The sequence below is a fragment of the Polypterus senegalus genome, chromosome 15, assembly GCF_016835505.1.
Source record: "Polypterus senegalus isolate Bchr_013 chromosome 15, ASM1683550v1, whole genome shotgun sequence".
Taxonomy (NCBI): Eukaryota; Metazoa; Chordata; class Cladistia; order Polypteriformes; family Polypteridae; genus Polypterus; species Polypterus senegalus.
The window spans coordinates 66,925,633-66,938,546 of record NC_053168.1 but is presented as its reverse complement, the minus strand read 5'-3'; the positions used below and the strand labels follow the sequence as shown (position 1 = coordinate 66,938,546).

At 37.0% G+C, this 12,914-nt stretch overlaps 1 protein-coding gene across 2 annotated transcripts in view; it reads right to left on the bottom strand.

Moving 5' to 3' along the window:
- abcb4 (ATP-binding cassette, sub-family B (MDR/TAP), member 4) overlaps nucleotides 1–8,509 on the bottom strand; it is a 125,671-nt gene extending 117,162 nt beyond the window's left edge. The window contains exon 1 of one of the 2 annotated variants that reach the window (XM_039736604.1): nucleotides 8,473–8,509. Coding sequence is in view for 1 of the 2 variants with exons in the window: in XM_039736602.1 (XP_039592536.1) it covers nucleotides 6,152–6,165 (14 nt within the window). In the remaining variant the exon portion in view is untranslated. Of the gene's footprint in view, nucleotides 1–6,151; nucleotides 6,228–8,472 lie in introns of those variants that run through there. The other variant, XM_039736602.1, reaches the window with a different exon arrangement.
- Between the last annotated feature and the right edge of the window lie 4,405 nt (nucleotides 8,510–12,914).

The window sequence follows — 12,914 nt, the reverse complement described above, 5'->3', positions numbered from 1 at the left end:
AGCAATTGTTTGGCATTTTAAGCATTTCACCTTTTATTGTGTGACGCATGGGCTCCCCTGGGACCCTAGAGGGCAGCCCTCCTGGGCGGCTGTGGCACCACGGATTCCTACAGGGCACGCTGGAACATGGAGTTTGGCACAGCTCTGTTGGATTCTGCGGGGGCCACCAGGGGGAGCTGCACAGCCCTATAGTGCAGGCATGTGAACGTCACTACCATTGGTGGGCCGCTTCGAATGCCATACGTGCGTCAGCGGGCCGCACTGTAACAAATACTATTATACAAAGTTACTGTAGCTTTCTTTCCAATACTGAAAACTTTAAAAAATGTAACACTTAAAGTTTCAAGTTTAAAGAAAAGCAATTTATTTCCATACAATCTCCGTACAACAGCGTACAATTAGGGTCTTAGCCTCTTAGCTAGGTCCTTATATTACAGTATTATATTATATTCATTATATTATATTCATTGCTTATATAGGAGCCTTACAGTGTGAGATTTATTTCTTTTGTCCCGACATTTGGCATCTCTTGTTAGTAACCAATATCAGGCTTGAAATCTTGTGCAGCTGCAACTTTTATGAGGGATGAAAGGTGCTCGACACTAAGTCTTGAGTGATGTGGGGTTTTGGTAGCTTTCATTAACGAAAACAATTGCTTACAAAGGTAACTGCTTCCAAACATAAACAGTACTGTCGATGCCAACTTATGGATCTGCACATACGAGGGTGGCAGGTAAGCATACAAGCCTGGAAAACCAACTTTGTTGTATTTTGCCATCAGAATAGAATCTGACTGCAGTTCAATCAATTCCATTTGGATATTCTCAGGCGCATTCTCAACATTGTGAGAGTATGGTGACGTAAACAGCACAAAGTCCTGTTCGTGTGAACTGAGATCGCGAAAACACTCACTGAATTCATTGCTCAGTGATACATGTTTTGGAGGATTTGTTTTCCAAATCAAATTTTACTTTACTAAGTTTACTTCAAATTTAATATTGTAAAATAGCCAATATGCAAAAAACCCCTGACCCACACTAGTTATACAAACTCAAAATCACAAAAATCTGTTAATAAACAACTCACCAACTTCTTGTGTCCACTTCAGATCTTCAGCTGTAGTCTGCACTAACTGTTCATTACAATACTAGCACAAAATTACATAAAACTAGAGCAAAAAAAACGTGAAAATATGCGAGCTATTACTACTCGTGATGGTCAGTTCTGCCCAGTGGCCAGTCTCAGCAGCCCAGCCAGTAGTGTACCCAGTGGTCCGCAACCTGTTTGACACCAAGGACCGCTTTACTAGAAGCAAATATTTCCTGGGACGGGTGGGTTGTTGGAGGTTGGAGTTTATGGGGTGATTATGAGAGGGTTCGTAGGGCAGTTTTATACACAATTTACATTACATTTCTATTATTATTAAGTTATAATATAGTAATAGAAATTATACAGCTTACCATAATGCAGAATCAGTGAGAGCCCTGAGCTTGTTTTCCTGCAACCAGACGATCCCATCTGGGGAGGATGGAAGACAGTGACACGCGAAGTGTGTTGCTTATGTTCAGTCTACTCCGTAATCTCGTTTTGGTTGCTGTCACTGCAGAAAACGTGCATCACAAAGATAGGATGTTGGAAATGGAAGCAGCTTCAATAGCTTCTTTCACGTTAGTTTAATCTCCTCCTGTCTACAAGTTATGCTGACGAGAATTTTTCTCAGCATTTCCTTGCGATAATACACTTTCAGGGTGTGAATGATGCCCAAATCCAATGGATGAAGCACTGCCGTGCAATTGGCTGGGAGGAATTCAACGTGAACATTATCTAAATGTGGAAGCATGTTGTGGTCAGCACAGTTTTCCTTTTCTTCTTCTTCATATTGTGAGGTTTCTGAACTCTTTTGGGATCTGGGATCCCCCCAACTCAACGGGAATGACACGCTGAAGTGCGTCCCGAAGCGCTATTGCCACGTGTAAGATTGTTTGTCCGGGTCCCAAGAGAGTTTAAAAACCTCATATTTTCTTGAATGAGTGCCGCATTAATAGGAATGTTTCTTGAACAAGCATCACTGAAACCACATAAAAACGGCTTTTTTGGCGTCTTCAAATGCAGCAGTTAGCATACGTTTGCAACCCGAGATTTTTCTTCTTTTTTGAATATAGCAAGTATGCCTTTTCTATAGAAGGGTGACAATGAGTTAAATTCCAATGAATGTTTTTCAAATGTTGACGAGCAATAAGGAAAAGGTATCACTTAAAACCACACAAAACAAAAACGGCAAAAAAACAGTTTGAGGAATGTTCGAAGAAAGAACATTTTTTACAATGTTTCTGTTTGGGGATCTTGTGCAAATGTCCACAACTGAGCTGTGACCACAGAACTAACTGCTCTGTGGATGATTCATTCAAGCATTTCACGGTCACTTCGTTGTAATGAAAGTATCTGCTGCTGAATGTACTTCGTAGTAATAAGATTTCTGTGGACTCGTGTCATATGGGAAACTGTCAGAAACATAAAAATACTTTGTTGTAATACTCTCTCACCGCGGTCTGTCCTCTTTCTGTGCCACTGCAAAGCCCCGCCCGCCTAGCGTTCTGAAAAGTGTCCTCAGTGAAGGGGGCAGCCTTTTTGCTGTAGCCCTTCACTGAGTGAGTCTCTGTTGCTGGCAGTTCTCTCACGGCTCGGTAGTGGGCCCATAGACCGCAGCCTAGCACTTTAGTTGCGACTTCGTGGCTGCAACTATACTAGCAGATGACGTTTCCAGTACCGTAATGCCATGGGAAAATGTGCTTATGTCAGAAGGCAGAAGAAAGAAAAGTAAGTAATGCAGAAGATGCAGAATGATTCAATCACAAACGATAGTACAGTAATCATTTTGTACAAGTTTAGTGCTAACTAGGATCTGTCATGCGGGCCGCGCAGATTTCTGTTTCAGGCCGCGTGTTTGACATGCCTGCTATAGTGGACTTCCACCACTCCTGGGAGAGATTCCATGTAATACTGATGAGCCACCTGGAGCACTCCCAGGAGCTGAACAAAAGGAGACGCCTCACTCCATTTGGGGAGCCAGAATCGTAAGGAAGAAGGAAGAAGCTTGCAAGGGAGAAGTGGTGGAGGAAGGACTGTGAATTGGCAGCTGAAGAAAGGACTGTGTTAAGGTGCTGTATGAACTGTGCTGTACCTTGGGGGAGCGAAGAAGACACCAGTTGTAAATAAAGGCGTTTTGTATGGCAGTTGATGTCTCTGCCTGTCTTGTTGGGTTAGGGTGGCTGTACATGCCTCGGTATTTCACAATAAGCAGATTTAAACAATAGTACCTTGCAGACTCTGAGACTGTGTGCATAAACTTGATGTCCACCTGTGACATTTCTTCTCTTTCTTCACAGCTGTGCTCCTGAAAAACCTGAATTGTACTGTACTATTGGTGGAACGTTTTATCTATTTCTATTATTGACACACTTTGGTTGAATGCTTAGGCAGGTTACCACTGTACTTTCCAAGGTCATCTATTTCTTTGAATGGTCCAACGACCATCAATCCAAATGCAGACTTCACAGCATGAGGTCCGTGACCTCTGCTAGGTATTATTTGCCACAGCTTAAAGACTTTGGGGTTGTTGATACAAAATTATAAGATCACCTTCAAAATCTATGAATGGTAGACATACTTCCTCAAGATACGTCCACTTTGTGATGTCCTCATGGCCTGGAATATTTTCTTTGTCCACTGGAATAGTGACCTACGTATGCACTTTTGGCAAATCCACATATGCATTAATGTTGAGACCACAGACTTGCAAATCTGATAAGACAGTACTCTTAGTTAGCACTCTTGAATCAGTATCACAGCTACTCATAGTTTTGAGGAATACTTGGATACTTCTACCACAAAGATTTAACTGTCTGTGAAAATTTTCAGTACAAATTGTTACTGTACTTACTAGGGTCAATAAAGGTCTAAATACCTTTTACTCTTCTTAGATTTTACCTTAACAAGATCCACATATACTGCATACTCTTCTCCAGCTCCAGTAAGAGCACAAACTCCCTTGTCAGTTTCTTCATTAGCGGATATACTGTACCTTTACTGGATATAGCTCCATCCCCTTTTTTGATATGCAAATTTCTGGATGCTGTAGAGGACATATCCGACATTTCATTTTTTTCTTTGCAATTCTTACCAAGGTGCCCCTGTTTGAGACAATGTAAAACGTAAACCTTTAGATTTTAAAAAGTCAATTCTGTCTTTGTGTGGCAATTCTTTGATTTTACTGCATTACGAAAGGATGCAAAATTCTCAAGGGTTTTTTAAAAGCACAGACAGCTGTTGCAGACGTTTTGAAAGAGTTGTCTTGAGTCCCCTTTCCGTTGGTGATATTTGTAGCAAAAGTACTTCCTCTCTGGGCACTCTTCAGGGGGAACTTTCTCTTGTCTGTCTTTTCTTTTTCTTCTGGGTATTCAAGGCTTTGAGATGTACTTCCAAACACAGGATGAAACAATATTTTAGCCTGCCGATGTGAAAAGGTAATTAGCTCAGCTATGACTTCCCTTTTGTCTTCCCTTTCTTGAAGTTTGTAACTAAACCTTCCCCATTCATTTTGTAAAAGGAAAGGGAGTTTTCAAAGTTTAGTATGAATATTTGAATTATTGCTGAATTCTTCACCATTCTCTACATTGGACATAGCATTCATACAACTTGCAAGAAAGGTTGCATAATTTCTCAGAGCTGTTCCATCATTCTGCTTTATTTTAGACCATTTCAATGCTTTGTCCAGCTATGCATCTAGTCTGTCAAGTAGACTTGGTGGCATCCAGACGCAGCCTTTAACCATGTCTTGAGGAGAGCATCTGGTATACTGTATTCAGTAATCGCACTTATCTTGAGGGCTCTCTAACACATTACCTACAGTATGATCAAAGGCCCTGATAAAGTCTGTATAGGCCAATGGAACACCTGAAAATAATGGAACCTGTCTGTGTGGTACTTCAATACGCGGTGTAGGAGATTCATTTTCCTTATTTCTTTGCTGGGCTAACATTCTAGCAACTTCATCAACTGCCTTCTGACTTTCGGTTTGCTTCTGCTTGAGCTGACACATATCCCACGTATCTTATCTGAGACTCTGAGATCTGCCCTTGTGATGGTTATTAAGTGCTCTTGCCTTTCTCTTTAGACTTGCACACTTGAAGCCTTTGGAAAAAGTCTATCAGGTTCCAAACATTCAAGTGTGACTGTTGATAGAGGTGCTCCTGCCGCAGCTGTTGGTTGTAATGACAAACTGCATAGTTTATTTTCAATTGTATACTTTAACTGTGGGACATTGACTTCCTTGTAAACTTTATGTTACAGTTGTAACTCACTAAATTGATAAGTGGTTTGTTTGTTTCATGAAGCCATGTGCTTATTCTTAGACTATATTCATTCCGAGTCTATGCTTTGGATACAAATGTTAATTTTTGCTATTTTCTTGCTTCTTTTGACAATAATGGTATCCACCTATCATTGAGCTCTTCAAGTTGATCCTGTATTTTGTTAAAGTCTGTTTCAAACAGCTCCGCTGTCCTGGGGAAATTTATAGAATCACCTATAAGGGTTTCGATTTCAACCATAAGTTTGGAAAGCTGATCTTGCTTTTCCTTTATATGATTTTTAAGTATATTTATCTGTTCCAAATTTGAGTCTCTACTCAGATCTCTTCCTGTGGCTTTACTTGGACTTTGTATTGATATTTTTAAAAACTGCACAAATAGCTGACAGCATTTCTAAACAACAGCTTCTCAAGAGATGCTACGTTACATGTGACAGAGCTACTGTATCTCTATCTTTCTCCAGCAAAGGCTAGTCAAACATCTTTATCCTACATCAATGACTGAAACAATCATCTGCGATGCTTTTATATTCTATCACAGTTTCATTAGGTTCGAGCACAGCTTTTAGCTCCAGTCTTGCATAAATAGAAGAGAAGAGCAGAGGTTGCTTCATAGGACACTTCCGGCACTAGTGTGAAGCATTTTTGAATAATTCTACCAACCAATACTCTTCATTTTAAAGCTTTTGTAAAATTTCAAAGCAAAACAATTTACAGAAAAATAGAGAAAAAATTATATTAAAGAAAAGTTCTTGTTTGAAGAAAGTCCTATTTAAGGCTTGCTTATCTTTTTTCATGCTTCTCTAAGTTTCGGTCATACAGCTGTACTTTCAAACGCTCGTATTAAAAGAGTCAGAAAACTGTATGCCAATCTCCGGTTTACAGATTTATCTGATAGTCCTTGCTAGCAATAAAACTTCTTCTTCCTAACTGGCTTAATTAACACTCTGTATACAGATACAACTAAGAAAGTTCCATTTCATATTAACTTAAAGGGAGTAGAAGACTATATTCTAAGTAACTATAAAAAACTGTTTTTCTGTTATTAAAGTTAAACAGTTCTAACATTAACATTAAATATTCAATGATTGCCTCTATATATAAAGTATATACATATATATATATATATATATATATATATATATATATATATATATATATATATATATATATATATATATAAATGCTAAGCCTAAAAGTGCAATGATTTTATGTGACGTCTTATGTCACGCTTTAAATCAGGCTTATTTTAAAACCTATATATATATATGTTTGGTATCATTCTTTTCAGAATTTATTGAATTTTAATGCGATGTTGATATATATATATATATATATATATATATATATATATATATACACACACACTCACACATACACATATGCAGGGATAGGCAAAAGTGTATATATATTGTGACCGGTAGGGGGCACAACTGAGTCCAAGTCCCAAACACACCAACACAAGCACAGGTTCTGGGTTCAAAGAAAGATTTCATTTTTCATAAATACCTTTCACTGGCTTCTTTCAAACATTGCACAAGCACAAGATACAAGTAATAATCTTCTTCCCCCTCTTTGTCTGTCTTCTCCTTACTCTCTTACAGGTGAGCTTTGTCCTCTTCCACCTGACTCCGACTTTCTGAGGTGAGGCATCAGTGCCCTTTTATTCCAGACACGAGAGTATTTCTGGTGTTACAGCACTTCATGTTGGAAGCACTTTTGGATCAGGTGGTAGTTCCTTAAAGTATGGACAGTCTGTCCCTGCAGCTAACCCTGACAGCACCCATGGAACCCAACAGAGCTATCTAACAGGACTGGTTTCCCAGTTTTCCCTACAGGTATCTATGCAGGCACCGTAGCCCAGGGACACTGCCACATGTTGGACTGATGGAATAAATAGTCCATATGAGTGGTTTCTCCCAGTCCTTCCATTAAACTGGCCTGTGGGAAGTGTAAGGATCCGGCCAGAATGCCTATCCAAGCTTGGTGACTATAACAATAAATATAAATTTAATCCACAACACAACTTGAACATCAGCATAAAACATTTATGTCATTTGCGTTGTTTTTTAAAACAAAAACCAAACAGGACATGAAGATTTTTGATATCTTTGGACCAAAAACTGAAAACTTTGTGCTTGTCTAAAGAAATAACTTATTCACTAAATGACTTACTTATTCAGTAAGATCATAAATGATGGAATAACACAAAGTACAAACAACAAAACATTGATTGTTGTTAAAGAAATGTCTCTCAGGAAACATCTATGTTGCTTGCCTTAAAGGGGCAACACATTCCCTTTCACTGTCTAAGAGTGTGTTCTGTCATCTAATACAGCACCTAGGGGGTGCGAAACAAAAAGGGGGGTGTGAAGATGTGAAAAAAAAAAAAGAATTAAAAATATGAAAAAAAATCTGTTAAAACCAAAACAAATGAACTTAAACTACATTCTGATACTTGAACAATAAATATAGAGTTAGATAAATGTCGATAAAAGTTAAGTAGGTATAATAAAATATGCATCTACATTTCAAAAAATGTTAGGGGGGCGCGATTAAAACTGTTATAAAAACTCGGGTCGCAAATACTTAAAGTTATACTTAAGTATATTTATCTGTTCCAAATTTGAGTCTCTACTCAGATCTCTTCCTGTGGCTTTACTTGGACTTTGTATTGATATTTTTAAAAAGTGCACAAATAGCTGACAGCATTTCTAAACAACAGCTTCTCAAGAGATGCTACGTTACATGTGACAGAGCTACTGTATCTCTATCTTTCTCCAGCAAAGGCTAGTCAAACTTCTTTATCCTACATCAATGACTGAAACAATCATCTGCGATGCTTTTATATTCTATCACAGTTTCATTAGGTTCGAGCTCAGCTCTCAGCTCCAGTCTTGCATAAATAGAAGAGAAGAGCAGAGGTTGCTTCATAGGACACTTCCGGCACTAGTGTGAAGCATTTTTGAATAATTCTACCAACCAATACTCTTCATTTTAAAAGCTTTTGTAAAATTTCAAAGCAAAATAATTTACACAAAAATAGAGAAAAAATTATATTAAAGAAAAGTTTTTGTTTGAAGAAAGTCCTATTTAAGGCTTACTTATCTTATTTCATGCTTCTCTAAGTTTCGGTCATACAGCTGTACTTTCAAACGCTCGTATTAAAAGAATCAGAAAACTGAATGCCAGTCTCCGGTGTACAGATTTATCTGATAGTCCTCTCAGGAAACATCTATGTTGCTTGCCTTAAAGGGGCAACACATTCCCTTTCACTGTCTAAGAGTGTGTTCTGTCATCTAATACAGTGGTTCTCAACCTGTGGAGTGGGCCCCCCTAGGGGGTGCGAAGTAACAAAAAGGGGGGTGTGAAGATGTGAAAAAAAGAAAACAAGAATTAAAAATATGAAAAAAAATCTGTTAAAACCAAAACAAATGAACTTAAACTACATTCTGATACTTGAACAATAAATATAGAGTTAGATAAATGTCGATAAAAGTTAAGTAGGTATAATAAAATATGCATCTACATTTCAACAAAATGTTAGGGGGGCGCGATTAAAACTGTTATAAAAACTCGGGTCGCAAATACTTAAAGTTATACTTAAGTATATTTATCTGTTCCAAATTTGAGTCTCTACTCAGATCTCTTCCTGTGGCTTTACTTGGACTTTGTATTGATATTTTTAAAAAGTGCACAAATAGCTGACAGCATTTCTAAACAACAGCTTCTCAAGAGATGCTACGTTACATGTGACAGAGCTACTGTATCTCTATCTTTCTCCAGCAAAGGCTAGTCAAACTTCTTTATCCTACATCAATGACTGAAACAATCATCTGCGATGCTTTTATATTCTATCACAGTTTCATTAGGTTCGAGCTCAGCTCTCAGCTCCAGTCTTGCATAAATAGAAGAGAAGAGCAGAGGTTGCTTCATAGGACACTTCCGGCACTAGTGTGAAGCATTTTTGAATAATTCTACCAACCAATACTCTTCATTTTAAAAGCTTTTGTAAAATTTCAAAGCAAAATAATTTACAGAAAAATAGAGAAAAAATTATATTAAAGAAAAGTTCTTGTTTGAAGAAAGTCCTATTTAAGGCTTGCTTATCTTTTTTCATGCTTCTCTAAGTTTCGGTCATACAGCTGTACTTTCAAACGCCATATTAAAAGAGTCAGAAAACTGTATGCCAATCTCCGGTTTACAGATTTATCTGATAGTCCTTGCTAGCAATAAAACTTCTTCTTCCTAACTGGCTTAATTAACACTCTGTATACAGATACAACTAAGAAAGTTCCATTTCATATTAACTTAAAGGGAGTAGAAGACTATATTCTAAGTAACTATAAAAAACTGTTTTTCTGTTATTAAAGTTAAACAGTTCTAACATTAACATTAAATATTCAATGATTGCCTCTATATATAAAGTATATACATATATATATATATATATATATATATATATATATATATATATATATATATAAAATGCTAAGCCTAAAAGTGCAATGATTTTATGTGACGTCTTATGTCACGCTTTAAATCAGGCTTATTTTAAAACCTATATATATATATGTTTGGTATCATTCTTTTCAGAATTTATTGAATTTTAATGCGATGTTGATAGATATATATATATATATACACACACACTCACACATACACATATGCAGGGATAGGCAAAAGTGTATATATATTGTGACCGGTAGGGGGCACAACTGAGTCCAAGTCCCAAACACACCAACACAAGCACAGGTTCTGGGTTCAAAGAAAGATTTCATTTTTCATAAATACCTTTCACTGGCTTCTTTCAAACATTGCACAAGCACAAGATACAAGTAATAATCTTCTTCCCCCTCTTTGTCTGTCTTCTCCTTACTCTCTTACAGGTGAGCTTTGTCCTCTTCCACCTGACTCCGACTTTCTGAGGTGAGGCATCAGTGCCCTTTTATTCCAGACACGAGAGTATTTCTGGTGTTACAGCACTTCATGTTGGAAGCACTTTTGGATCAGGTGGTAGTTCCTTAAAGTATGGACAGTCTGTCCCTGCAGCTAACCCTGACAGCACCCATGGAACCCAACAGAGCTATCTAACAGGACTGGTTTCCCAGTTTTCCCTACAGGTATCTATGCAGGCACCGTAGCCCAGGGACACTGCCACATGTTGGACTGATGGAATAAATAGTCCATATGAGTGGTTTCTCCCAGTCCTTCCATTAAACTGGCCTGTGGGAAGTGTAAGGATCCGGCCAGAATGCCTATCCAAGCTTGGTGACTATAACAATAAATATAAATTTAATCCACAACACAACTTGAACATCAGCATAAAACATTTATGTCATTTGCGTTGTTTTTTAAAACAAAAACCAAACAGGACATGAAGATTTTTGATATCTTTGGACCAAAAACTGAAAACTTTGTGCTTGTCTAAAGAAATAACTTATTCACTAAATGACTTACTTATTCAGTAAGATCATAAATGATGGAATAACACAAAGTACAAACAACAAAACATTGATTGTTGTTAAAGAAATGTCTCTCAGGAAACATCTATGTTGCTTGCCTTAAAGGGGCAACACATTCCCTTTCACTGTCTAAGAGTGTGTTCTGTCATCTAATACAGCACCTAGGGGGTGCGAAGTAACAAAAAGGGGGGTGTGAAGATGTGAAAAAAAGAAAACAAGAATTAAAAATATGAAAAAAAATCTGTTAAAACCAAAACAAATTAACTTAAACTACATTCTGATACTTGAACAATAAATATAGAGTTAGATAAATGTCGATAAAAGTTAAGTAGGTATAATAAAATATGCATCTACATTTCAAAAAATGTTAGGGCGATTAAAACTGTTATAAAACTCGGGTCGCAAATACTTAAAGTTATACTTAAGTATATTTATCTGTTCCAAATTTGAGTCTCTACTCAGATCTCTTCCTGTGGCTTTACTTGGACTTTGTATTGATATTTTTAAAAAGTGCACAAATAGCTGACAGCATTTCTAAACAACAGCTTCTCAAGAGATGCTACGTTACATGTGACAGAGCTACTGTATCTCTATCTTTCTCCAGCAAAGGCTAGTCAAACTTCTTTATCCTACATCAATGACTGAAACAATCATCTGCGATGCTTTTATATTCTATCACAGTTTCATTAGGTTCGAGCTCAGCTCTCAGCTCCAGTCTTGCATAAATAGAAGAGAAGAGCAGAGGTTGCTTCATAGGACACTTCCGGCACTAGTGTGAAGCATTTTTGAATAATTCTACCAACCAATACTCTTCATTTTAAAAGCTTTTGTAAAATTTCAAAGCAAAATAATTTACAGAAAAATAGAGAAAAAATTATATTAAAGAAAAGTTCTTGTTTGAAGAAAGTCCTATTTAAGGCTTGCTTATCTTTTTTCATGCTTCTCTAAGTTTCGGTCATACAGCTGTACTTTCAAACGCTTCGTATTAAAAGAGTCAGAAAACTGTATGCCAATCTCCGGTTTACAGATTTATCTGATAGTCCTTGCTAGCAATAAAACTTCTTCTTCCTAACTGGCTTAATTAACACTCTGTATACAGATACAACTAAGAAAGTTCCATTTCATATTAACTTAAAGGGAGTAGAAGACTATATTCTAAGTAACTATAAAAAACTGTTTTTCTGTTATTAAAGTTAAACAGTTCTAACATTAACATTAAATATTCAATGATTGCCTCTATATATAAAGTATATATATATATATATATATATATATATATATATATATATAAATATGCTAAGCCTAAAAGTGCAATGATTTTATGTGACGTCTTATGTCACGCTTTAAATCAGGCTTATTTTAAAACCTATATATATATATGTTTGGTATCATTCTTTTCAGAATTTATTGAATTTTAATGCGATGTTGATATATATATATATATATATATATATATATATATATATATATATATATATATATACACACATATATATATATATATATATATACACACACACATACACATATGCAGGGATAGGCAAAAGTGTATATATATTGTGACCGGTAGGGGCACAACTGAGTCCAAGTCCCAAACACACCAACACAAGCACAGGTTCTGGGTTCAAAGAAAGATTTCATTTTTCATAAATACCTTTCACTGGCTTCTTTCAAACATTGCACAAGCACAAGATACAAGTAATAATCTTCTTCCCCCTCTTTGTCTGTCTTCTCCTTACTCTCTTACAGGTGAGCTTTGTCCTCTTCCACCTGACTCCGACTTTCTGAGGTGAGGCATCAGTGCCCTTTTATTCCAGACACGAGAGTATTTCTGGTGTTACAGCACTTCATGTTGGAAGCACTTTTGGATCAGGTGGTAGTTCCTTAAAGTATGGACAGTCTGTCCCTGCAGCTAACCCTGACAGCACCCATGGAACCCAACAGAGCTATCTAACAGGACTGGTTTCCCAGTTTTCCCTACAGGTATCTATGCAGGCACCGTAGCCCAGGGACACTGCCACATGTTGGACTGATGGAATAAATAGTCCATATGAGTGGTTTCTCCCAGTCCTTCCATTAAA